Raw genomic sequence first — 27,182 nt, forward strand, 5'->3', positions numbered from 1 at the left:
TGCACTTTCCTGAACTTGCTAAAGCTAATAAGACATTTATTGAGGAGGTATCGAGATGTGGATCTGCAATTCTGACTGCTTTGCATCAGATGTTGTAAAGCTTTCTGTTGTAAGGCCACAATTCTTAAACTATGCTTAGAACTAGACCCCATTTTAAAGAAGTTTTCAACAGTGGTTTTAACAGCTCAGTCTAGCCTCACGAGACGTCTTCTCTAGAGAAGGGGAACATTTAAGACAAAGCAAAGAAAAATACCTGGTTACCCTGAAACTTAATGCCATCTCTACTAAGCAGCCTGAAAGCAACAGGACTTAATAGAGTTGCTCAGTGCAAAGCACCATGTCAAGGACATACCTGTTTTATGATGGTTTAAAGACCAGCCGAACAATTTTAGCTTCTGTACCCCACTGACACTACAAGAGGGTCTAAATTCCTGTTTGTCACTTGGCTTCCATGGTCCACTCAAATTCCTAGCGAAGTCTATCACAGCCCAATACATTTACAGTCATACAAAATCATTTATACTGGAATATATCATAACAGGGTCCTTAATTAGTTCAGAAGACGACATGTATAGGCCTCTTCTTCCCCATCCACAGGGCTTGTAAGCAGAGCTGCTGTCAGGAGCACTGACTAGGAATCCGTTCACTGCCACAGCTTACTAGGAGACTCCTCCCAGAGTGAGGACATCAAAGCAGATGTTGCAAACTCGAACCGGCTTGTTCAGATCAAATTTTATGATGGGAATCTCCTTTGTTGAGCACTTATGGCAGAGCAGACGTCCACAGTGTCGGCTGTTGATGTAAGGAGGGTAGGAAAGAATGAAGCGTGAGTTGACTGCTACAGCTAACACCAGGGTTTCACATCTTCACTGATAAACGACAGCATCACTGAAATACTGCATTTTTTCCTTATTGTCTGATAACTGTCACACAAGAATTAGATTCCAAACCAAAAACACATGCTACTTCTCTAACAGTCACCTGCTACCACTTCAACTAATGCTTTTGCATAATTTACCCAAAATGCTCACCATAGTCCTACCTGGGTTATAAGAATAAATCTGGCTTAGTATCTAACCCATTGGAGCAACTGATATCAGTAGCTTCAGCTACTTCCATACTGCAAAGAGAAACCCTCACCTAAATTGGCAGAAAGCGTCCAAGTATCATTTGCTTTTGACTAAATCAACCCCTGCTAGTAGCAGGCTTCTGAATCTGTTGTGCCAATGCTGTAATTGTGATGTTACTACCTGTTCCCAACGAGGCTGAAATATTTTCTAGATGCACAGACCGCTTTTTTCTAACAGCTTATTACTGCTCTAACAAGCAGGCAAGGTGGAATGTTTCAGCTAGGTTACCAGTCATGCACCTATGTTAACATGGAGGTGGTTGAAAGTAGCAGAAGGAACAAGCCTTGCTGCATTTGGAAAGGAATCTGTCTCCTTGTAAGCACAGCAAGACGTGTCATACATTACCAGTGATGCTTCCTCGTTGTGACTCCGAATTTGGCAGTGCATTCATAGCAGTTGGAGCCATCACACCAGGGAGGTTCTTTTGTCAGCATATCTGTTAGATGCAAAGTATAAAGGCAAAATAGATTCTGGCACCCGAAGAAGCACATTAGCATTAAGGACAGTTTTTATGCAGTTTTAGGTGTCATTCTGTATAATTCATTTAGCTACAGCTGCAGTAACTGCCGTTTTGTTCATATGAAAACCTTACAGCTTTTATCAATCCCACACTATCCACAGGGAATATACAGTAGCAAGTTAAAGGAAAGTAATTTTAAGTCACACTAGACTGTATCAACCAGGATCCTCCACACTCATCTTCACCCAAACAAACAACGATGACGGAAAAAAACAAACAAAAAACCAAAGTACACATTCAAGGTTGATAGGGCTCTCATACATGCGCTGGGCAGTTTTTCAGGTTCTCTCTCAAAAGACAAGCATTTACATTCCTCGTTCAGAGCAAGAACACATTTACAAGCAATAAGACATTTACAAGATGCTCCACACCTCTGAAATTAGTGTTTTGCACCAAATGCCTGGAGTTCTCTTACACTTGAGTACCTCAGAAGCCTAAGCTAAGACACCTTGCAGCTGTAACAAGTAACACTTACCCAATAGCCTAAAGAGAAGCTGCTTTGTTGCAACCTGGTAGTTGAAGATATTGACCCCTTGATTATTGTTAACCCCAAGACGAGCCCCAGCTCTCACTATTGCACGGCACAAGTTAGCATTCCCCTTCATATATGCCAACAGGAGCACTGAAAAATAAAAGCCAGACAATTCCCTGCTAAAATAGAGTAGGTCTTGTGCTTTCACTCAAGGCATAGCAGGATTTTTCAGTCTCTGAAGTATTATGGTAATATCCACATCTCATTAGTGTTAGCTAATACTAATTGATTACTAATACTGATAACTAATACTAATACTACTTATTAATACTAATTAGTATTATTAATTAATATTAGTACTACTAATACTAACTGATAACTAACTGATACTGCCAATTAGCCATGCTTTAAAACTGACACACAACTAAAATGATTTAAGTGACATTCAAATTTAACAGCTATGGACTGTCACCTACCTGTGTTTCCTTCAGCATCAGGTTTGTCTAGAGGGTACTCTGGCATACACTCCAAGAAGAGCTCACAGATGGCTGCAGCATTATCTTTCCCATATTGTCCCAAAATATGCATTGGTGACTGGCCTCTGCAGGGGAAAAAGTGTATTACCCAGATCACTACAATGGACTAATCCACTCCCGTCAGCTTTGTTTTCAAATTGGGTTGCAGACTTAAACAATATTATACCTAATTGAACTTAAAGGGCATCATATATAGCTACATAATGTGTATCAAAAAGTTAATTTCTACTATATTTTGATAAAGCATGGTTTGCACACATCACTAAAATTAGTCTAAAAATGCTATAATCCAAGCCACATCTTTCATGCTATATCTAGTTACAGCAGCACACACTTTGAAAATGCATTGCTTTCTCCCCCATCCCCCTTAAGTCTGTTAAGACTATACTAGTTACCTAATATTAAAGGCTTCTGCATCTACATTGCACTCAGTGAGGAGGACTCGGATATTGTTTAGACGGCCATGCATCACTGCTAGATGAAGAGCTGAAAAAGGAGTAGAAGAGAAGCTTCAAGAATCTAAAGTAGTTATCAGCAATAACTGTCACTTGATAAACTTAAGCACTCCCTTTTTATTTCTCCACCTTCCTTGTCCATCTCTAGAACTCCCTCCTCCAGCTTTGATTTTCTGGATTTTTTTTTCTCTGTCTTTATAGAGCGAGCCCTTTCAACGGCCAGTCTCTACCACTACAGGACACTATGAGTAGGCCTACTGCAGTGGTTACATATACAGACCTACTTGAAAAACTTTACTAGTTTACCGTTGTTTCCATTTTCATCCACAGCTGCAAAGTCTACTCCATTCTCCAAAAGAACTGAACAAATTGTGGGCAAGTCTTGCTGGGCTGCTAAGTGGAGCGCTGTCTGACGATGCTTAGTCAGTTCATTGACCTGGGCGCCTGCAAGCAGCTGTCAAGATGCAAGAAAGAAGGTCTTCAAGAATGTGTTTCAAACATGAACTCTTGGCTAATAGTCCTATAAATGAAGTACACAAGACTTCACTGTACAGAGATACTTCCAAGTGTCTGGCCAATAGGTACATAAAGCTATTGTTACTGAGCTACTTCAGCTTTTGTACATCTTCCCGTCTGTGCTGAATGCAAAGTCAACTAAGTTGCACTACCCAGTGACTGCTGTGAGCCAGGTATGCTTATATGAAGGCTACTGCCGCAGCTCAGTCTGAGCCAAGGTAACTTTATGGAAGTTTAAGGTCCTGTTCAGACAAAGGAGCATCAGCTTGAACAGACTTCTCCAGTCTGTAGGCAATCAGCATTAAGATTTATCAATGTGGATTTCTAAGCAAAGAAAAACTCTCCAGTACATACCAGATTACGCACAATGATCTCTGAGCCAGCTTGTACAGCCAGGTGGAGAGGTGTTAGTTTTGAGGCATCCTGGACTCGAGAGTTGACGTTGGCCTGGACACTTATCAGGAACAGCACACTCTCGATGTCAGAGTTTTGAACAGCTACATGAAGGAAATTCCGACCTTTATTATCAACCTGTGGCAGAAAGGGCATGTGACATGAAACACTGATATAACTTTTGCAGAGCAGCAAGCGGTTAATGCAGTAGAACCCATCTCCACTTACAGATATTTACTCCCTCTACCTTTACCTGTTCAGCAGCTCCTGGCTCCCTCTTCAGAATTGCTTCTGCTGCCTTGTTGTTTTTATAAGTCATAGCACATGCAAAGGGGGTCATTCCTTGCCTGTCACGCACATTGAGCTTTATTTCTGGATGTGAAATCATTAGCTGGATGATAACATTATGTTGGTTGCTAATGGCAACATGGATTGGAGTTCTCCCTTCTGCATCCTAGAAGGAAGCCACAAAGTTCACTTTATGAAGATGCAGTACAACACAAATCCTTCCCCATCTGAGGTATAAGGCAAGCTTTTTAGTTTAATTCTGTGACCTACCTGATAGTCTTCTGCTAGGACAAGGGACATTTTCATTGTATCACAATGTGAGCTCCCATTACAACGCTGTAGTCATTTCTCTTAAACAGTCAGACCTCAGTCCACTGTGCTACACAGTTTTGAGCCCCTTACAAGGGTAAGGACCCATAGAGTTAAACAGTATCTCAGCAGTGCTACTTGCCTAGCCTGACTCTCAGGTACTAGCGCTAGATTCTTCTGGAAAGAGCTAAACATTTACAAGTTGGCTTATTAAGTAGCACAACGTGTCAGATATACTGCTTGCAAAACATGCATGTATTAAAGCTCAAATTTGGATAAGGCTTCATCAGCTGTCCATTGCAAGCAGCAGTCTACAGCCTAACTTCATGGTGCAGTTTTGAAGTTATGACTTTAACTAGCAGTAAGACCTAAAGATCCTGTATGTTTATTTCTCCTGTTGCTATTTTCAAGCTTCTATTCAAAAATTACTACATAATCCAAAAACTATCAAGTGCAACTCAAATTACTTATCCCAGTATGCTCAATGACAGAAGACATCTCTCAAACATGCCAACAACTTAAGAGCATTCTGCTATTTTATACTATAGTCGACTTTAATCGTTAATTGCTGCAGAAGACAGTTCTGGTCCCTTCCCTAATTCACACCAAGGACCAAGAAATATAATATAAGGAGAGTATCAAAGTACTATGTCAACGGTAAGCTAACACATCAAGAAGTTTTTTTGTATCAGTATTTTCCTGCCAGTATAGCTCCTGAATTAACCCACCATATGGACAGATAAGAAACCACAAAACTGCAGCCAAACATTGTACCGACTCAGTCATAAATATACACATTTTTTTTTTTTTTTGGTCAAGTAAAAAACCACCACTGAGATGGAAATCTGGTTTCACTACATTCAATACAGAAAATTAACCTCAAAAGAAACTATCCACTATTTCTCTACATACCTGAGCATTGACATTGGCACCAAACTCCAGAAGGCACTGAATCACCTCTTCCAGCCCCCAGCAGGCTGCCAAGTGCAGGGGAGTCTGTCCATCATGAGCTTCTTCCTCCCCTTCTCCATTAGGGCCTGGCTTTCTGGGGCTATTCACATCACAACCACTAGAGGAAAGCAGGAGAGTCCAAGTTAACACATGCTCAATCCAGGCTGAAGTGGTTCCAAAAAAGGCTCAGATTTTTTAAAGAGCTGATCCAGCATCTGACACATTCTATGTAAATATAAATTCCTAAAGAGACTCTTATCTAAACTAGCATCATGTTCTTGATGACATTAAAATGTGTCTAAGGTTAGCCAAGCTTCCGTATGTGCCATTCACTGAGTAAGAAGTTATGAAGCACATACCTGCTCTTGGCTTAAAATAGCATTCATTTGGTTTAAACAAGGAAAATTATGTACTTTTATATCGGAAAGTTGTATTGTAGGAAAGGGTCTGACCTGCGAATAAGAAAGCATGCTATTTGTTCACTGTTTTCATCAATAGCTCTATGAAGAAGAGTCTGTAAGCACCCACTTGGTCCTGACCCCCAACAGGTTGAATCACAGCCATGCCTAACCTGGAATGAAAAGCATAATAAGGCAGTGAGGTTTTCCATAAGCCTCCCAAAAGGAACCTAATACTTTATATGCCCTTGACCAACTCTGAAATGTTATGCCTTAGAGGTAGAATTAGAGATGCTTGTTCTATTCTGACAATCATCAAGTTTTAGAAGATTTCCTTAAGGTCTTCCAGACCAATGGAAGATGAAACAGCATCAGACAACAGCCTCTGACCATCTAGACCATTAACTGTTCTGCCATACATTGCTGAAGTTACCCTACATAACGATTTATAGATGCATTCAAAACTACTCGAGCATCATACAGTTCAAATAAGACTTGCTCTACTCCATTTTACGAGCTCACAACGTTCAAGTTTTAACTCTAAGTCTTCTTATCAGTTATCAGCCCAAACGGGAAAATACAGCTGGGATTTACTTCTCAGTCTATCAGTAAAGTTTAAATATTCATGTCATTCTAACAGAAAACAGCTGACTATCAAAGATAAGTTTCAGAGAGCTTTCTTCCTTATACAGTAGGCAGAAGGAAATCTACTTATGTCTCATATCATCAAGATGCCTGCTGGAATATCTATGCAGAAATAGGATCCGGTCTTGAGAAGAGACAGACAGTCTAAAGCATAAACAGAGTAAATCAGGTGTTCCGTTTTATTCAGGAAGCTGACCCTTCCACAAGGTCTTTATACGCTAAACTGACATTGTAAAAGATCTTTTGGAAAGTAGATGCTACAGCACTTACAAAAAAAAAAATCAGGAATTTTCACAGCTTATTTTACACCTTTAATATAGCAGTTGCAAGGTATTTGACTATACAGAAGTGCAGTATTTAGAGAAAATTTCTCCAGAAAGAACAGTTTCTGAAGAAAAACACTAGAATCTAGATGGTGCTATAGGACTACTCCACTCATGCACTAGGAGAAACAAACCGCTAGTTAATAATTCATTACCAGTGATATGAAAGCTAGAGAAAAAATAAATAGCTCTTACCAGAGTTGAGGCAATATCTTCCAAGTTATTTTCCAAAGCAAGCCATAAAGGTGGATTTCCTTTCTCATCTGGCACAGACATGTCTGCTCCCCTGGTACAGATAGCATCAACCACAAGAGGGAGCTGGTTTTTTATTGCTAGTTGTAGGGCAGTCTCTCCATCCTGCGTTCTGCAAGACACTCAGTTTGAAGAGTTTGATGTCTGCTACCACCCTGCTAGAAGTTACTGTTACAACAATCCTCTGGCTCATGTAGTAAAGACTAGTACTATCTCCCTATTTATGCATTTTAGCTATGATAAAAATATCTACAATTGAGAATACCTACCAAGACATTCTATGATCACGGCAACAGTCTACATTTCTTTTTCCAAGCAGCAAATGAATCATCTCTAAAGTCTGAGCTAAGAGTGTTAACTTGCTGCTCATTTTTCTTTCTCATTTAAGCTCAGTTATCTTCTGAGCATGAAGCTTCCTTTCGAGCAGAAGCCTCCTACTACACAAGGGAACAGATTTGTTCATGCTACGATAACACTTCAAAGAGTCAAACAGCAACTGCAGGACTCTGAAGTCAAAACAGCAGTATCAGGCAGTTTATCCCTACTTCACTCACTGTGGTAAACAGAGCAAAACTGTAAAGAAAACATGTCAGCTGCACGTAAGCAGAGGGTTTTTTTTTCCTGCTAAAGTTAGTATCAGCTTGTCTAAAGACAAACTCATGATGCAAATTATATCTGAATCTAGTTGCTGGATCTACACCTAATTAAGGTTATGTGTTAGAAAGTACATAGCTCCAGCAAGCTGATAAACAGACGGGAAACTCCAGAAGTTCAGTGCTGTGTCTCTGGGACTTGAGTTTGTGATAAGAGTATTCTGTTTTATCTAGGAAGAATGGACACCTCCCTCTGCAGTCCCAAGAGGTGGCACTGACCAACAGAACTACGAATAGCTTCAAGTTCCACAGTCATAATTAGTTCCACAAAAATAGGTCAAGTTTCTAACTTTCAAGCTTTGCACACCTCTAACTTCAAGCTGCACACCTAAACATGGATCCAACTAGTACTGCATCAGTTAAGATCTTACCTGACATTTATATCTGCCTGATGTTCCAGCAGAAACAGTGCACTCTTACTGTCTTGTCTCTGTATTGCCATATGTAGCAGAGTCTGCCCATCTGACATTGTGTCATTAATGGACGCTCCAGATCCAAGAAGCTGAGCTGCTATCGTGTGCATGCCTGAAGATTTAGAGCTCATTAGTATTTACCTTCACAGATCCTCCAAATCTTAGTAAATAAGGCTTTGAACTTTCAACTTCCAATAAAAGCAGCATATTGATTCAATGTTAGCACACTTAAACATGAACTAAGCAAATTCATATCTACATAACTCTGATATTCACTGGTGTACTAATTGTAGAATATTGATCACCAACTCCTTTTTGTCTTGCTTTAAAGACATCAGATATGATTTGACATACAGAAAAGACTTCTCATTCTGCCACCTAAAGTCCAGTAAGAGCCACATATATTCTAATCCTTCACATTTCCTCCGCTTTTGTTCAAGAGTCATACTGACTTTTGGCACTACATTTATTAGCCATTCACATCTCTATTACTGTATCATCCAGATGCCCAATTCATGACTTCTTTCTCTCATTTCAGGAGATTAAGTCAATGATTAAGAGAAATCTACATCTCAGTTTCCTTATTTTAAAATCATTGGGAATTAAAAAACAGAAGACTGGACAAGAAGTGTTTTTACATGTGGATGACATCTGGTGCTTCAAAATAGAGTATATGACTGAGTGTTCTGTCTCATCTCACTGAAGTCCACAGCCCAGGAAGTCACTTGCTGTATAGCTGTTTGCTGTTCAGCAGGACCACACTTATGTGGATTCAGTGATGGCCACCCACTTTCTTTTGAGAATATCCCCATAAAACTGAAGCGTCACTTGATTGTGACTCTAAAGTTTTCCCAAATCCATCCCCCTTCCCTTTGCAGACAAGAAAGCATCTTCCAATTCGGTATTTCAGCTCCATTTCCCTTGGCAGCCCTTTAGAGCAGCTGACCCTCACTTTGTTACAAACAGCACTAGCACATTAACCATTTTTCTACACAGCCGCAAAAAGACAGAGTCTGGTAAACCGATAAGAAACGCCAACAAAGACTTCCCATGCTGAAGCAATTTCACATAGCTGCAAGCAGAGTTGTGGCAAAGAAGCTCCAGACTACCCCTCAGTGAAGGGAAGCTACAGGGCTAAAAATTGCCCATCAACAAATGATATGTGAATATGCCTTTTTAGGAGCCAAAAATTACCATCTCCAATTCTCCTAGATAGCTTTTCATTAGCAGTCCAAGTCAGGCTATGAACCCACAGTTGTTGCTTTGTCTCAGGTGCCTTATTCACATCATGTCTTCTACATATTCAATTCTTACTTTAATTTGTAGTTGCTTACCCGTCCACAGAGCCAATCCCAGCACTGTCTGATCTCTTGAGTCCTTTAAGCTAAAGTCAGGAATGATTTGCAAGTTGTTGGTAGCATGAAGTGCATTAGCTGGAACAAAACATTCAGATTTAGAACATTCTTGTTTTTGACATGTACAGGAATAGCAATGTTAGTTGGGAAACACCTTTCATATTTACAAGTAGACTGTTCATTTATCCAGACAGTTTGGAGAGGGTAGGGGGAAGGGGGAAATCTATTCCTGTGCAACGAGTAAGTATCCTGAGTTCCCCAAGTGCTCAGACTATTTAAGACTAAGCAGCAGTGACAACACCACCAAATCTTTAAACTCATACTTAAGGGGTTTAGCTTTTCCCCTTACTACCACCTCTGTTTCTGAGTTAGGTGGCTTCATGCTCAGAGCTTTGTATAAAGACTTTACTGGGAGGTACAATGAACAATGGTGGCAGCATCCCTCCTTCTCAGCTCCTCGGAAAGGAAGATACACTCAATTCAACACAATCCCCCCACCTGTTCCTAATGCCAGCTAAACCTGATAAGGATCCTAGATGTCCGAAGTGTAGAATTCTGCTAATATTTCAGTATTCAGTAAGACCAATCGTGTGACTGCAATCACACTGACTGTTCAAAATCATCTTATCGAACGAGTTGAAGGCCATAGAAGGTAAGATTCCTAACCCTGTTTAGCAGATTCCTGCATTTATCTGAACTGAATATTTTGACAGGAGAAGAATGGGATCTCACTGATACCTCCAGCAGAGCTTAAACTTCAAGTTCACTATCCATAGTGGAGACAATGGAGCAAACCTGTATTTGCTGATCTTTCCAAGACAACATTCTAGCCTTAAACTCAAGTCACCTGTTTGTGTAATCAGTCTTGTTAATTGATTAATTACAAAAAGTCTCCAGGAAAACATAGGCGATTTGTAGCTTTTCCTAACAGTTTAGTTAGCAACTGGACATATCAGTCCATTACAACATCAATATAATTTGAAACAGAAAAACCATACCTTTTTGTTCCAGGATGACTGATACCACATCTGGATGATTGTGAGCAATGGCCATGTGAAGGGGAGTCTGCAGGTAGACATTCTCTGCTGCTGGAGAAGATTTATCCTTCTGACCAAGGACTGCTTCTGCAGTTTGGATGTTGGGATTGGCTCCTTGCTGCAGAAGCTCCGCTGTCAGGTTTGCTAGGCCATGCCTACACGCTGTATGCAGTGGAGTTTCTCCCTTTAATAAACAGAAGATGCATTAAGGGCTTGAGACAAGCACTCATGAGCTAAAGGAGCTTTTAAACTACAATAACCATTTTTAGGTATATGTAAAGCTTATGTTCTAGTAGTTGAAATTTACTAGAACTTCCAGGTTAAAACAAATGACCTATGATAATGAGTTTTTTTAGAGCAAGGAGAAGTGCTAGAAGCATGTTAACCCCTGGTCATGCTGCAGGAGCAGTACTGCAGGAACATAATAGTTGTGCAATTACTAATACATATCTGAAACCCAGAGAACTCTGGGCTTCCAGCTCGTTGAAGCTGGCATTAGTTAACTTTTAAGAGGCTCATTTTCTCTTAATAAATGAATAAATAAATCTGGTATTGCATTTCTGGAACAGTACATTCAAGGGAACTTTTGGACTACTTTTTACCCATTTATTTTGGTGGTTCACTTTTGCTCCATGAGTGGCTAGGAAGAGAGAAGCTGCCTCATTTCCAGCACCAGCTGCCCTCTGAAGCAAGCAGTTTCCTAAGAAAAACATTCAAATGCAGTTAAGAGTGCTATTCCAACTACACCTTGACACTAACCAGTGCAAACATTTTCCCTACTACTTTACTACATTAAAGGATTTTCTTCATCAGCTTCATATTATCTACTAGCTGTCCTCTCTCAATGCCGCAGTGTCACATTCACTGTCATTTAGCAAATACAAATTTTGAAACTGTAAAGATGCCAGGACCTGGCAAGGAGTCCAGTTTTTGTTACTTCTGCAAACCAAGCTCACTTGGAGCTGGAACTCTGACAGGTACGAAGTGAAGTTACTACCACCTACCATTTGTTCTGCATATGTGCTCAGCAACAACTGTGGCAATTACATTCCACTCCCCAGAAATCTTCATCTAATTCCATCCAATTATTTAAACAGCCTAAGGTCATTTGGATTTCAGAAAGTGTAGCTAGCAGCACCAGGCAATTAACTTCTACAAGCCTTCCACCTAAACAGAAATACAAACCTCCATTTTACCTGTTACCGTGTCTGGCGCATCTGTATTGCTGCCTCGTTGGATCAACCTTGCTGCAAAACTATTCTCATCAAATGAGGTTCCATTTACAACAGGGGCATCCTCAAAAGGATTTACAGACTGATCAGAAGACACGGTGATATACTGAATTGCAAGCCACAGAGCTGTGCTTCCCTCATGATCCTTCAGTTCCAAATCTAGTCTAAAAATAAGGGTTAATGTTACTCAATTTATGTCTTAACAAAAAGAAAAAAAACGTTCCTTGTGCAGCTTCTAATACTCAAGTCTCTTAACAGCTGTACTAGCTTCTCTGACACCTCATTGGCAACTCTTTTGCTTGCCCAAGAAATATGCTCCAGCTTCAGATGCTTCAAAGTATTGTAAATACTCTAGAAGAAGCACTAGAAGTTACCAAAAGTCATGCCTAAGCTGAGTGCTCCTAAAGGGAACTGTGACATTACTAGATTTGGACTGTCACAAAAATGTATACAATGAAGAAGTCCCATTGCATGTAATTAGTGCACAGAGCTCTCAATTCAGCTAACGAGAAGCTGAGCCACATGAAATACTCTGCTTCTTTGCCCTAATATTTGCTTAGTATCTGCCTTAGCTTTACAGAGAATCCAACTTGAATGTAGGAAGGTATTAAGACACTAGAGTCTTATAATTCCTTTAGGCTCTACTATGAATGAAGTTACTGCTACATCCTTTCAGCTAACCCTGCTTAGAAAATAAACAAGATGCAATGTGCTTCCGCTCTTTAGCACAGCAAGCTTGCTTGGCTTCTGGCACTGTGTAGGAAGATAACTTTCATCTTATATTATGCAGAGTCCTTACATTCTTGCATCCACGGCCTACTACAAGCCTACACGGCCAAAAGGCCTAGCAACCTTGTTAAACGAACTCTCATATCTTCACTGTACAAAGTAACCTCACTGTGATTTGCATTTAAATGAAACTTACTGTTTGCACTGGAGGAGTTGACTGAATACAGGTTCATTCCTCACAGCAATTGATGCATGTAATGGGGTCCTGCAATTGAAGCCAGGTATAATTGAATTAGCAAGAAGCAAGACACTCCTATACAAGGTTCTCCTACCCAAGGTTCTTCACCAATCTTCCCCCCCAAACTCCAGGGTTAGCCTTTGCCTCTGCTTTCAGGCAAAGGACTTAAGCACATCTAGACAACGCAAGCCACTCCTTTAGCAGCTATCACTCCAGTAAAATCATTGGTAATTCTTTACATTAACACAACAGCTAACCTTCAAGCATACAGCAGGAAGGCTCAAATCCTTTAACTTGCCAAAATTGAGTATTTTATAAACTTTGAAAGGCTTTCTACACTATTTTACATGTTTGCTGGCCAACCCATAAAGTAACTTAAACACTCTGTGCTTCAGTAACCATTTGTCAAAACAAGAGACACCTCAAATGCATTGCAGACATTGGCCCTTTGAGATAAAATTGTCTGTCAATAGATTGAGGTTAAGCCTTTTTAAATGGCTCAAAAAAAAAAAGCCATTTGTCATCATTTAGCTTGCTTTACTGCTCAATGGTCCAATAAAGAAAAATTGCTAACTGTATTTCAACAGATAGCTCACCCCAGCTTTCCATACTTGGAGTATGACTACAGTATCATTCAACCTACAGTTTTCCACGATCAGTGGGTCAAACACTTCATCTTTCTTTCTTCCAGTATCATCTGTGCCTTGTTCACAGACCTGAGCATGTTCCTCCTGGATTCTATCTAATTACTTCTCTATTATCTGCTGAACTGGTAGCAGAAGTTACTTCAGCCAGTATTTACCTTCCTTTGCTGTCTTGCATGTTGGGATTGGCTCCAGCCTGCAAGAGGGATTCTGCTATCTGGGCCATCTCAGCCATGACATCTGGTGAATGCTTCTTGGGGCTGTACGATGCCACAAGGTGCAGAGGAGTCTCCTGGTCTCCCAGAGTAGCAGCATTCACACGGGCACCATTTTTAATAAGAAAGTTCGCAGCAAATTTATCTCCTTTTGTGGAAGGAAAGAAGGTTATCTGTGGATATGCTAGGAACCTGCAAACTTCACACGAGTTCAAAAAATGGACACATGATTTCCCCCTATACCATGCAGTCATTCCAACAGAATCATCTATTCTTAGAGCACCTTAACAAGAGATAACTCCAAGAACACCCCTTGCTACATGGGCAGTATGAAGGCATCTCATAATCCTCAGAACAAACCCTCGAGGTTACATGCAAATTCTAGAGTTCAAGCACTGATTTATTGGTGTGGTGGTACTGAGCAACTTTGCCAGCTCCTAGTTAAGACAAACAGTCTTATACAGTTAAGACAAACCCACTGCTGCTGTAATGCACAACTGGACAATTTGCAAGACTAAGTACACAAGTCATTTGCGTCCGAGAGGCACTATTCCAGAACACCAGCCTAGAATGCTATAGTTTGAAGTTAGTCACTGTCTATGTTGCTGCACAGACAAGCACTTGCACAAGCCTTGCCATCTCTTGCAAGTTTAGGTCCCACTAATGACCCAAGAGCTTCAATAGTCAGGACCAACCATGCAAGGCACTAAGAACCCTCTCCTTCAGCATTTCTTCAGAAGGCAGCACTGGACACTATGCTCACTTTAGTACATCAGGTATTGACTTGAAACACCAAGATGCACTTTAGCGTATTACTATTCCCAGTATTCCAGGCTGGAGAACAAACAAACAGAAACACCCACAACACACTCTTTCCCTGTTTAAGCAACATGAAAAGCAGCATCACATCAAAAAGCCAAAATCAAAATCCCACTTTCCCCAATTTCCGCATTCGGAATTTCCCCACTTTTCTTCAATGATCAGAGGAAATAAGGATTGTGTGGCAAATTCAGACAATTTGCTTTATCTGTTTCCAGGACACATGGTTGTTAACAGTGATTAACTCACTGAAGCTTGGTTGCTGAAAAGCAAGCATTCATTCTCAGAGTTTTAGTTTAGTCCAAAAGCAGGCATTAGAACTAGCAGACAAATGCTAGTATTAATTATAAAAAGCAGCCTGCTGCCAACTTTCTAATGCTTCACAAGACTGCAGTCACCAGAACACTGACCTATGCCTAGAAGGTCTCCTACTCCTGCTGCTGAAGTTTTATTCATAGAATCAGGCATCATCATTATCCTGTTCAAATATATAAGAGATTAAAGAAAATTCATGAGCCTGGAGCTCTCAAACTTCATTAGAAATACTTCTGGTTTTGTAGAATATTATCTGATGGTAGAAGTAAACTGGTTCTTTTAATTATTTGTAGCACCCCAAAACCTATGAGAGCTATTCACAGGTAAGATGGCCTGCAGTACTCTGGAACAAACAGCTGCCTAAAGATAAAATCCTTACAGGAAAGTAGCTGCATGATGCTCTAGAGGTTTTGCTTTAAACCAGACCTTGGCCACAAGCCAGAATCTGCTGCTCCAAAGACTTGCAAATCCTGTGGCTATGGCAACCAGGTCCTAGTGTGCTGCAGTTCTCATAAGATGCATTTTACACTCAAGAGTAGCTCAAGATAATCACATAATTGTGCTCAAGCTCCACTCTGTTAATATTAGCCATGCTACCATTCCCTGGAGCTAGAACTTTGAGATATTTAGACTGGCACAGAAGCACTTCTACCTGCTGTCCAGTAGGGAAGACCCTTGCTGTTAACCATGATCAGTAAGAAGTAGGTGCTGCATTCAACCCAGGCTAGAAAAAGGCTTCCCTTTCATTTTGTAGCTAGGTTGTCCATGAATGATATAGCTTGATTCAGCTATCTGTCAGAAAAACATCAAGTGTGTTGCCATATTAGAATGCTCTCTATCCAATATATCTACCTATATATCCTTTAGCATGCAATGCTGTTCTAGATAGCTTCTTGATGTCATATACAGAGTTTAGTTCACCAGCCTGCAGGCCAACATTTACATCTCAAATACTTCAACAAGGTTTTGTTAATTAGTTTTAAAAACAAAATGTCAATTACAGAGCAATACAAGGCTAGTCTTTGGAATATATATTCCAAGCTGGGAATAACTGCAAGTTAAAGAGGCTTCATATCCTATTTACTCACCTCTTTGGATGGCTTTATGTAATAGACTCCAGCCATTCTTGTCTGCTCTATCTACATCAGCCTTGTAGTTGACCAGTGTAGTTGCAATGCTCTCCAGTCGCTGGGAGAGGGCTAGATCCAAAGCAAGATCTCCATTGTGATCCAGTTCATTGAGCTTTCCAGGAAGCTATAAAACAAGTTTAGTGGATTGATGTTAGTTATACTGATACACACACTGCCCAACATGAAACCCCAGTCAACAAGGTACTAAGAAAAATAGCCAAGTAATTCCTTTTTCAAACACTCATATTGGAAAATCTGAGGAATAATTTGCTTGCTAATGCTCTAGTATGTTCACTGTTATATAGTGATTCTTACTGTGCACAATACAACAACCAGGAATAACTGGTACTGGATTCTGGATACAGATACTGGACTGGATCAGATACTATCAGTTTTATGCAAAGCATTATGTTCTAAGAGCATTATGAAATGCTTCCAAGTTAATCTCTATGAAGCTTCTGATGTGGTAGCTAGATTTCCATTACACAAATGGAAGCATATATTGCAGTCAAACACCGTATGAAGAGCATCAGTGACGGAAATCGATAACAAGGTTCAGACTAGCAGTTAATCTACTTATTTGAAACATCAGTATCACTGAACACAGAGCAGGTCAGTTCACTATACCTGTGAATCCATTTCAATAAGGTACAAGAAGACAACATCCTCTCTCTCAACTTTAATAGCCTTATGCAAAGGATATTCTGTCTTTGATTTGAACATTTTATACAGCAACTGAGCACTCATGCTACTGAAGTCTTCTTTACGCAAATCATCCTAGAAGGAATAAAAAAAGAAACACCTTCCACCTTGTTTGTAAATAATCTGCCATTACACAATGCAATTAAAGTTCAGAAAACAAACTGAGTTAAAACTCCATTTTGATAACATGCATTGCATAAAAACAAGCAGGAACAGATCCAGGTTTCTCACCTAGAGATAACCCAAGATGGCTTTTTAAGACTAGGATAATGTACTCATAGGAGCTTTAACATCTTTCAATTTAGTTTCAAAATCTGTTACAGTGAGGTTTTCCACTCCTCTATGTCTAGGTGGAGGGGAAAACAACCAACATCAACCCTTAGAGCAGGTCAATATCCAGTCTCTCAGTTAAGACAGGAAATTAGTTTAAATCGCAGATTCAAGTTATTTTTTGTGAAAAAAGCTTACTGCTATTGAAGAATTCATTACAGTACAGTTGATCACACTTTCCCCAGAATAACAGATTAGAACAAGTGGCACTTCCAGGTCCATTGCACGATTCCTTGCATCTCCCTCCATTAGAAACAAACTCATTACTAGGTTGACTCTTACTTTCAAGTATTATATTTGGAACTAAAATCAGCCCTAGGATTCCCAATTGTGTACACTCAGAGACTAATTGTGGGTGAACATCTCAACAGTTCAGAATTCAAGTTTGATATGCAACTCTTCCTTATTACACTGATCTTTCTGGTTTGGCTCAAGCTTACCAAGAGGCTTTATAGAGCACCGCATTTCCAGTGAACACAACCCCCAGAAAGGATAAAAAACACACACACACAAAAGGGGAATTAAGAGCCATTTAGTGTACCATTTGTTTCTTATGTAGATATGACAAAATTCTACCTGAGAAAGAAGGCAAGAGAAGAAAAATGATCCCTGACTCGGGAGAAGTCCCTCTACTTAATGGGGGCAAGGCTCTCCACATTGATGCTGCCTCTTACAAACAAAATGAGCAAGGGAGGGCACCTTAGTGACTGCAAGCTACGCAGCAGCTGATACAACTCCCACCCCAAATGGAATGTTTGAATGCTATCACACCAAAACATACTGTAGAAGTTAAGCAGTAAAGTTAAGCAAAGAATTTACAGTTTAAGCATCTCCATTTCAACATTTTCTCCTGTTTCCTTCAAAGTACTTACCCAGTGACTAGCAATTATTTCAGCACAGTAGTTCAGGAGAGTACCAGCGTTCAGCTCCTCAGCAGTCTGATAGAAGCGAATACAGTTCCTAACATTAACTAGTGACATAACTCCTTTCTCACATCTGTTAAAATAGGAAAGTCATGCTTAGTTAATCAGGAAACCATTTCTGGAACCACTTTCCCACGCTGCAAGTGTTCTACTCCTTTTGCTGGGTGCTAACAGAAAAAGGTTTAGCATTACTATATATTTATATGTGTGCGTGTGTGTGTGTGTATATAAGCAAAATATATTTACTATATATTTATGTTGTCTAGCTTTATTTTAATCAGAAGCCCTTCAAAATAGTTATAGTAAGAGTACATTCGTATCAAAGCAGGGTCTATCAAAGCTGAGGTCCCATGACAGCATCAACCATTGCTGGAGTCCACATGAAGGGAAGTAAATATGAGGAAAAACTGCTACAGTTAAAAGTTCTTGTGCAAAGTTTCATCTCCTGTGATCTACTGAATGTCATGTTGCATTTTAAAAACTTCAAGTCTTTCTTTAAAAATGCAAAGTTCCATCCAATTGCTAGCAGCTATTAACTTATTTCTTGAACGTTCTGACTTTGTTTGAATAGAAGACTCAGTGTTTACCAAGACTCACCTTTCCCTAAGCAGCTGGAGTTGAAATTTATTAGCTAATTTCATGAGCTCTGTCAAGAAGATATCATCTTCTCTTAGGTCAAGTTCATCTGTATAGATCCAGCGCAGCATTGCCATGGTTACCTCTGGGTCAGCATCTAGCACAGAGGAACAGGTATTACTGAGATACCCAAAGAACAACCATCTATTCAAGTAGTTGTCATTGCTCTCACTGTTATAGTTATAGCTAAAAGGAAAAAAAAATAATTGGGTTGAAATTGTACTGCTTTAGTTTGATTAAAGTTCAAAAATTGGCAAGACTGAATCAACTAGTGAAAAAAAAAAAAAAAAAAAAAAAAGACTGGCTAAATCTAGAATTTATTCCCTACATGTGACAAAGCCAAGTCTCCCTTCTCACTTTAAGAACTCTTCCTTCCTCACTTTGCTTGCCAGGACCATGTGTTATGAACTGCTGCCTTCCATAAATGTTATTTACCTCTTAGAAAGAGCTACAAAGTACTTAACCTGCTGGGAACCACTTCTAGGAAGGGGTAGAAAAGAGCTGGTGTAAGAAATCAGTTTAACTTCAGGTGTTTTTACAGCACCAGTTCCAAGCCAGCATGTTTTTACACCTAAAGTGATAGAAACCTATATTGCAGATTGCTAGATACAGGTCTTATGGTCAGGAGCCCTTGATACTTAATCAGAAGCATTACACAGACAGTCCTACTTAGGGGGATGTAAGTTACTAGGTTACTAGACCGCATAAGATCACACACATTATAACAAAAATACTATTGGTATAAGAAAACAGTATCCAAGCTCAAAAAAAAAANAAAAAAAAAAAAAAAAAAGCACACATACGCAGTTGGCTGAACCACCCATCCCAAAACATCCTTTAGATGAAAAGTTTGCCCCAGATTTGCAGACTACAAGCTCTTCCAAGTAATATTTGGTAGTACTCTCTGAAGTAACTTCTGAAGAAACAGGCCATTTGGTAAGGGAAGAAGAAAAAAAAAAAAAAAAAAAAAAAAAAGAATCTCTTTGGACCAGTGCTCTTGAAGTAATCAGAAAACTCACTTGAGCTGTAATCAGCACTGCTTTGGCTGAGACGGTACTTTCTTCTTTCCAAAATGTGAAGATATTTATCTCTCTCCACTCAATCTGCAGGGGGATATGAATCCCTCCAAACATTCAATTTTGAATATTGCCTGTATTTTGGCTTAGGTCATCTCAACTCGCAAGTTCTGAACATTGTCTTTTAAAAACTATGTCAAGTCTTGAAGAGGATAGGTTGTGGCAACTACTTCATACCTTAACCTTATGCAATTATCAAAGTTAAAAATAAATTTTGCACAGTGGTAAGCAGCACTAGCACATATTTTCCTATCATGCTATAATGAGGCCGTATTTGTATTGTTAATCACGCAAGACTGCTTGAAGCTTCCAAACTAGCTTGAAGCTGGCGCTAGAAGTGCTATGAACTGTCACTTAACACCTGTAACAAAACTGTAATCGGTATTGATTTTAAAGTGTGAACACTGTGCTGACAGTGTTCAATTTGAGCTGGCTCCCTGGCATCTGCTGTCTTGCAGCTGCAGAAAGATCCTTAGATGTTTCTACAAGGAAACCTATGCTGCCTCACAAAACTGACTTGCTGAGACTTGCTGCTTTGTAGCTTGGCTGCACTTTCAATTCATGATAAGACTAGGAGTAGTAAGTGGCTGATGGTGAGCACTTCAGCCTGTAAACCTGTTTGGCTTCACTCCCCTTTCCTTTGCTGAGGCATTAATTGCATGCTAAGACACCCGCACACTAAACTTCTCAAGAGATTCATTATGCAAAAATACTGCTTAATCGCATGTAAGAAACAGCTACAGCAGAACAAAACACCACCCCATAGAAGATAGTGTTTCAAAACAGTCTTCCCTGGCCTATTCTGCAAAGGTATCAAAATGCAAAAGATTTTTATAAGAAATCAAAACTTTTCCCCATTTTCCTCCTCTATAATCTTCTAGCGAGAAAACTATATACTTTGCATCTCAAAAACCCTGTCCTAAAAAGGAGAGTTGAGTTCCTCCACACAGACTCAGTTTTCACATTTACCTTACTCTCAGAAAGACCATTTCTGGCTTCCATTAATGCACGGAAAAGACAACTGATTGAACTAACACTGCCCCTCTAGTTTGCAAACTTACTAGCATGTTTCAGAGCTTCATAATTAATGAGCTAAGCATTCCTTTCTGTGCACAGTAGTATTCTGCATGGTAAGCAATCTTTTCATCCCTTCATCAGTCACCCCAAAGACAATCAAAGCATCACACACTGCTAAGCAGTGACCAACCTGACAGATCCAGCTCCTCTGTCGACACGAGGTTGGCTAGGCTCCAAGTCTCAGTGCGTGCTGCCAGCACAAATTTGTGAGCACTGATGTGCTTGTCCCCAACCTTTATCTTCAGGTCACTGAGAGGAGAGAGGGGGAAAAAATAAACAAAACACGTACACACAACTATAACAAAGTTCCCCTGTGCTTGGATAGCTACAGATTCAGCATTTTCACAGTATTTATGTCCCCATATCCAGATTTAGGTTCATGTTGTTTGAGAGAACCAATTACATTCCACTAGTTTTGATGTTTTTGGTTAAGTCACCTAATTGTTATTTCATGGAGAGGAGGGAAGCAATGAGTCTCACTGCCATTCACTAAAGTTTGGGGAAGTAGGGGAGGAGGAAAGGCAACTTGATTCCAGAATAAACTGCTAGGAAACCGCTGTACAAAGTAAAGAAAAAAAACCCAGCAATCTTGAAGTTAATCTTCGGGTGCAGAGTCCTCTCTGTCAGCTCAGCTTGCTAAGAATCAAAGGCTTGGGGCAAAACTAGCAAGAGAACAGTGTCTGACAGTAGTCCAGAGTATGAAGCAGACTTCAAAAATAGTCCTTTTTCAGGGGACCATCTGCTAAAAACACTGATTCCATTCTGAGCTCTTCAACACCAAGTGTCTTTTGCAGTTTGGAAGCACATGTCCAGTTCATTTTGAAGTCCCATAGTTTGCAGGTGTTCTGACCACACTGATGTATTTTTCCAGGAAACTTTCTAAACCAAACCACTGCTAAACTAAAGTACAGAACAGAGATGTTACATAACAAAATATTTATATTGGGACTGGCTTCTTTCCTTCCTCCTTTTATATAACTGGGCTGCTATTCCATGCATTTACAGCAGCTAAAGCTGAACAGCAGCAAAGCAGTAATCCAACTCTGATGTGTGCTAAGAGCTCACATTTCAGCAACGTGCCCGAAGTTTCTGGCCAGGTATGCACCTATTTCCTAGGGAAGCTAATGATGCAATGGGGAAAGGGACTAATTATACACCCTCTCTATATACACCTCTTCTCCAATACTTTGACTTTGGTATTGACTTTGCTTTTAGAAACAGCAAAGAAATATTGCTAAGAGTCAATAAGGTCTCGGAACTAAATCAGTTAAGGAATCTGGACTACTAAAGATGGTCCCTAATGTGCTTATGGAAAAACCCTGAAATCTAATCTTATGTCAAGATGCAAAAATACAATATCATTACACCACTAAGTCACTTATATCGTTACCCAAGATTTGTTATCTAGTACAACCAAGTCAGTTTAATCAGGCTTCTTACAGACAAGAGAACTTGCTTCAAGGACATCAGCTTTCAATGAGAGCTTTCCATGGTTGTTAGAAGATGCACCGTGTAATAGAGGTCTGCAATAAGACAGTACTTCTGTTCAGCAGGAGCCAAGCTGCTGACCATTTCTGACACTCACCTAATTTCTTAGCTACCCGATCTCAGCATACTCTTACAGGTGCACTAGAGACAATAAAACTCTCACAGCTCTTTTAAACCAACAAGTTTACCCGGGGGAGCTTCCAGTAGCCTCTCTCTCCCCAGAGAAAGATTTTCTTACCTGTACTGTTCCTGCTGGTAGAGATCAGCCACGATGGCAAGGAGTCGACAGATGAACGTGTCACTGGCATTCTCTTGGTTCGCCTGGGCGGCCAGAAGGTTGCATCTCCTTTCTGTATCTGCTAGTTTCTTCTGCAGCTTTACATATTCCTGGCGGAGAAGCATCAGGTGCTTTTCCAGCTTGGCCACCTCCTCTGCGTGCACACACACACAGTGTTACTGAAAAGCTGAAACACGAAACTGAAACTGTTCTTGTAAGATTCCTCCCTACTAGCAGAGTTTTCTCAAATATGTAATAAGTCCCTATCATAAACACCAAAGAACTGAGCTCTATGGACCAGTTTCCTTTCTGTTAAGAAAAGAAAAAGAAAGGCAAGAGCAGAGCAGGCCCTGGCCTTACTCCAACACAGGCCCCAGGGCTGAACATCCCTCTGGTTGAGCTGCAGAATTAATGCCTCATTTAGCCTCTCCTCCACGGACTATTGTGGTAAATGATCCCTTGTAAGACTTCTAACTTAATGGCTACTATAATGGGTAAACAGGAGGTATCTACCCTATTTTACTCTCCAATTACTACTGCTTAAACAGGCTTTGAACTGTACTTCCTTCACCAGATATTCATTTAGTTCCACTCTTTGAGAGTTGAGAACTGGCATCACTGCTTAGTTTGGGATATTTCCCCTCAATTTTGCTGAAGTGTGCTTATTTTTCATAACCTAACCAATAGCAAAACACTTGAAGCATTGCTCTATTCCCTGAATCTAAACATAAAAACGCCAGTTCAGTGTTCCTAGAACCAGAAGGACATGTCTCTTGAGCAACTGTTCCTTCCTGCCTCATTCATAAGGAAGGTGTCAGCAGGAATACAAAGCAAACCCTACAGATACAGTAGGGAGAGCAAAAGTTTGATTACAGTCAGGAGCTGATAACATTAAAAAACACTAGTGGAGAACAGCTGGGATCAGTGCCAAACACGGCTGCTGTTCACACAGGCAGGCATCTTTAGGTGCCGCAGGATTCAACAATCAGGAACAAGAGGGTGTCTGCTGAACCTCAAAGCAGATATACAAAAGAAATACTGCATCTTCAAGCACAATGACCGCACCAAAGCGGGAATTAAAAAAAAAAAAAAAAAAAAAAAAAAAAAATCAGCCAGAAGGCAATGTGTCAAATACTCCTATCTTACAAAAACCACCTCCAAATTTCGCAGTCATCAGCCACCCTTTCAAGCTACCCCAGAGCGGCAGCAATGGGAATCTGGTTGCTTGTAGCTCTGCTTAGCACTCGCCAAGATCTCCATGGGTAGGGAAAGTGCTTCAGACACTGAAACTTTGGGAAGTCCCTCAGACTGACAGTTTTATCTCAGTACCAGCTACTGATAGGGATTTGCGTGCTGCGAGGATTACAAGGACGAGCTGTGGAACAAGTTTCTTATTCTACCCACGAGAGCCAGCACCTCAGCTGCGCGGTAGCTGCTGTCACACTCTCAGACAGTATTTGATCTTACAGAAGCTTCCAGGGGCACAATCAGCACAGTCTCAGTATCCCATTAATCATCATTCACTGCAGAGGGGGAAAAAAAATCACGTTTCCCCTGTTCATGCTTCATTTATTTGAAAAATAGCTATTGCACTGTTTCTTAAAGGAAAGTCTGCTTAAATTCAGATGTCAGAACCACAGCCTCTGTTTAAACTAGTAAGTCTGGAGCTTTGTTGTTACTATTTTCAGTCCTCAAGTGTTCTAATTTTGGGCAGGGCAAGTGGAAATTTATTTTAATAACCACTCTATCTCCAAGTTTACAATCATTTTGGCAGCACAAACATTATGTACTACCTGTATTAGCTCAGAACAGTTATTTGACTGGGTCTTGAGTGCAGCATACAGCTACTGCAGGCACACAAGTATTATAGACACCAATATAGGCACTGAAACAAGTCAACCCCATTGTGTTTTCTGAAGGTACCAGTACCAGGAGGCCTCTGCCTAAACAAGGGGTTACACTTTTATGAATAGGAAAGCAGGCTTCTGTGGAGAGGTGTAAAGAAAGCAACTCCTTTCCCAGGCACACACTCTAGGTACACAGCTATCAGGAAAAGAGAAGCAGTGTTTGTTAACTGAGATCTCCAGCAGACAGAGCAGCATTTCATGAACTGGCTGTAGTTTAAGTCTCCTAACAAAGGCATTGAAGAGGATCTCAGAACAGGGCAGTGTCACTTCTCATTCAGAAAGCACAAAAATGCTCTTGAGAGCGGCAAGATAACAGAGTCTAACGAGATAAGCAGGGAGGGAGCAGGCAAGGGGTGGCAGATGTCCCATATCTGGAATGGGCGGGAAATGCTGCTGGGACCTGCTGTCCCCTCCGCATCGTCCTCAAGAGCAGCCACCAAGACTACATGAAGGAGCTTTTGTCTCCTTAACAACTCCTGGACCGGAGACAAGTGTTGCAAGGGAGTAAGTGACTTCCTTCCCCAAATGAGGTCCTTCATCCACTGCTCCAGCTTTCGCCTCCTCCTCCCCAAGACTGTCCAGATTTCTGCTTCACCCTCCTCCCACCTTCCTTTTTTCTTTTTCCTCAGTTATCTTCATTTCAGCTGCCTTCCAAAAATACTCCTGCAAGCTTCCTGCTGCCCCTGGCTCATGTGTTCAGGAGCACTTTTTACTCCTGCCTGGCATGATCTGTCTTTCCCTGGTACTGGTGGTACCAAAGGCTCACAGAAGCAAACTCTGCTCTTCTCTCTACAGTCCTTTTAATCAGTTTGCAGCCAGTAATTGCCAGGCAACTAATTCTGCGCTTCAGCATCCGGACACAACATTTGCACAAGAAAAGCATTCAGCTTCTAAGCAGGCTCCAGTTTTACAAGCTTCCTCCCCTAGAAAACCAGCATTTTCCAGCTGACCCTCTCACACCATCACTCCACAGATAGGGAAAAGCATATCTGCAAACAGATACTTTGAAGGGACAAAATAAGTCCCCTCATCGGAGCCTTGTAAGAGAAGGCATAGGGGGTGGAACTTGGCTACAGGAGCTTAAACTCCAACTTTCCAAGCTTTACTTATTACTCTTATTCACACAGAATCACCAGTTGTGGGAATTTTGAGCCAAAAGACTGCAGAATGATGCAGAGCGGGTGAGTCTCTGGAAAGCAGGGCCAGCTGAGGCAGGATGTGAGGTGAAAGCAGGCTCACGATGCAGAGCAGGGGGCTGAGCCCCGGCCTCGCACCCTCCAGGGTGCTGGGTGGCCTCCTCTCCCGGAGGAGACCCGTGACACCCGCAGCCAGTGCCCGGCGGGGCACCGCAGCCGAGCGGCGCCCAGGCTCGCACGGAGACCCCCTGGCAGTCCTACGCGAGCCGGACGGCAGCGTCTCCTCAACAGACGCGTGCCGGGAGACCGGCTTCTGCCGCATCTTAGTTAATCTTCAACAACTGCCCACTGTGGCGTGGAAAGGGCGCTCCGCGAGGCGGTGGCTTCCACAGCTGCAAGCGAAGGGCTCTCCTTCCCCCTGCAGCTCCAGGCTCTCCGGCCCCGCTGGCCGAGCCGGTTATCCCCGCGGAGAGGCAGCCGCGGGGAGGGCTCTGAGGGCCCGGGTGTCTCCCGGGCCCGCCGGGAGGGCCGCGCCGCGAGCCCCCAAGGCCGCGAGCCCCCCAAGGCTGCGTCCGGAGCCCCGCGGCCCTCACGGGGGGTCCCGGGGAAGGGGGGCGGGGATCGCAGCCTCCTGGGAGGGGACGGAGCTCGGACGCAGCCCGCCAAAAGCCGCGGCGGCCACGGGGGCCCCGCGCCGCGATCCCCCGGCCCAGGGCGGCGCCCGCGGCCGCCACCGCCTCGGGGACGGGCGGGACGGAGACGACCCCGGCCCCACACAGCGGCCCTAGGCAGAGAGACGACCCCGCGTCCCCTCCGTCCCGCAGCGCTGCCCGCCGCCCCGCATCGCGCCACCAGCAGCAGCCCCGCCCGGGCTCCCCGCCGTTACCGTCCGCCATGTCGGCTCCGGCGGCCGCCGCTCTCGCGAGAGCCGCCGCACCGGCGCCGTGGCTCTCGCGAGACTGACGCAGGGCGACGCGGGGCTGCCGCGGAGGGGCGGGCGCGGCCCGCAGGTCGCGGGGAGCCCTCGTCCCGCTGAGGGCCCCGGCGGGAAGCGCCGCCTCCCGGGCCTCTCGTCCTGCCCAGGCGCGGGCGCGTGGGGCTTCCCCCCTCCGTGGGTGTCTGCTCAAGAAGCCTCTTCCATTAACGGGCGCGTTTACGCGCTCCCGTGCGTGGCTGTCTCCTGGCGTTGCTCTCAAGCGACCTGCGGGAAATAGCTCCTTTTCTTGTCTTAATTTTCGCTTTTTTTTTTTTTTTTTTGGAATAAAACACTGGGAGGAGGATTGGGCGCAGACCTGCGAGAGCCGCGGGCTTCAGCAGTTGCCAGCAAACCAGACGCAAACCGGGTCTCACTACCAGGAAAAACATCACTCTGGGTCCCACCTATCAGCGCGGTTAAGAGCAGGGAAGCTCGTAGTACTAACCACAGGGATCGGGCCAGGCCTGAAGTTATCTTTATTAGCGTCAGAGTGGCATTTTCAAATTTTCTGCCATCTTTTTCATGGCTTAAATCACCCATCTCATCATTTTCGCTGAGGTTCGGCAGCGAGAGGAACAATTTTATCAGCGCCTCTCTTTAAAACCCAGTTTAATTTCAGTGTCAGGTTGAAAACACTCTCTAGTGCTTCTGGAAATGGGAATAAACACGACAGTCTGCAGTGCCCC

At 42.1% G+C, this 27,182-nt stretch overlaps 1 protein-coding gene across 2 annotated transcripts; it reads right to left on the minus strand.

Annotated features, from left to right (window-relative positions):
• ANKFY1 (ankyrin repeat and FYVE domain containing 1) lies at positions 1 to 26,436 on the minus strand. Of its 2 annotated transcripts, none has more exons than XM_026050134.1 (25): positions 26,407 to 26,436; positions 22,439 to 22,631; positions 20,843 to 20,961; positions 18,521 to 18,656; positions 17,873 to 17,996; positions 16,596 to 16,745; positions 15,927 to 16,092; positions 13,648 to 13,852; positions 12,804 to 12,872; positions 11,843 to 12,042; positions 11,249 to 11,346; positions 10,608 to 10,830; positions 9,589 to 9,687; positions 8,213 to 8,366; positions 7,132 to 7,300; positions 6,023 to 6,141; positions 5,532 to 5,688; positions 4,276 to 4,476; positions 3,984 to 4,160; positions 3,420 to 3,567; positions 3,054 to 3,144; positions 2,599 to 2,723; positions 2,126 to 2,272; positions 1,476 to 1,566; positions 1 to 792 (listed from the first exon to the last, which is right to left on the minus strand). In XM_026050134.1, exons 1-25 carry the CDS (start codon positions 26,414 to 26,416, stop codon positions 660 to 662), a joined length of 3,504 nt encoding a protein of 1,167 aa, XP_025905919.1. In that variant the 5' UTR covers positions 26,417 to 26,436; the 3' UTR covers positions 1 to 659. The 2 variants fall into 2 exon arrangements, with proteins under 2 accessions (XP_025905919.1, XP_025905920.1); XM_026050135.1 differs by having other exon boundaries at positions 734 to 792; positions 1,471 to 1,566.
• Between the last annotated feature and the right edge of the window lie 746 nt (positions 26,437 to 27,182).

Source organism: Nothoprocta perdicaria, unplaced genomic scaffold (genome assembly GCF_003342845.1).
Source record: "Nothoprocta perdicaria isolate Ctin4 unplaced genomic scaffold, notPer1 scaffold_66, whole genome shotgun sequence".
In the NCBI taxonomy this organism is placed as follows: domain Eukaryota; kingdom Metazoa; phylum Chordata; class Aves; order Tinamiformes; family Tinamidae; genus Nothoprocta; species Nothoprocta perdicaria.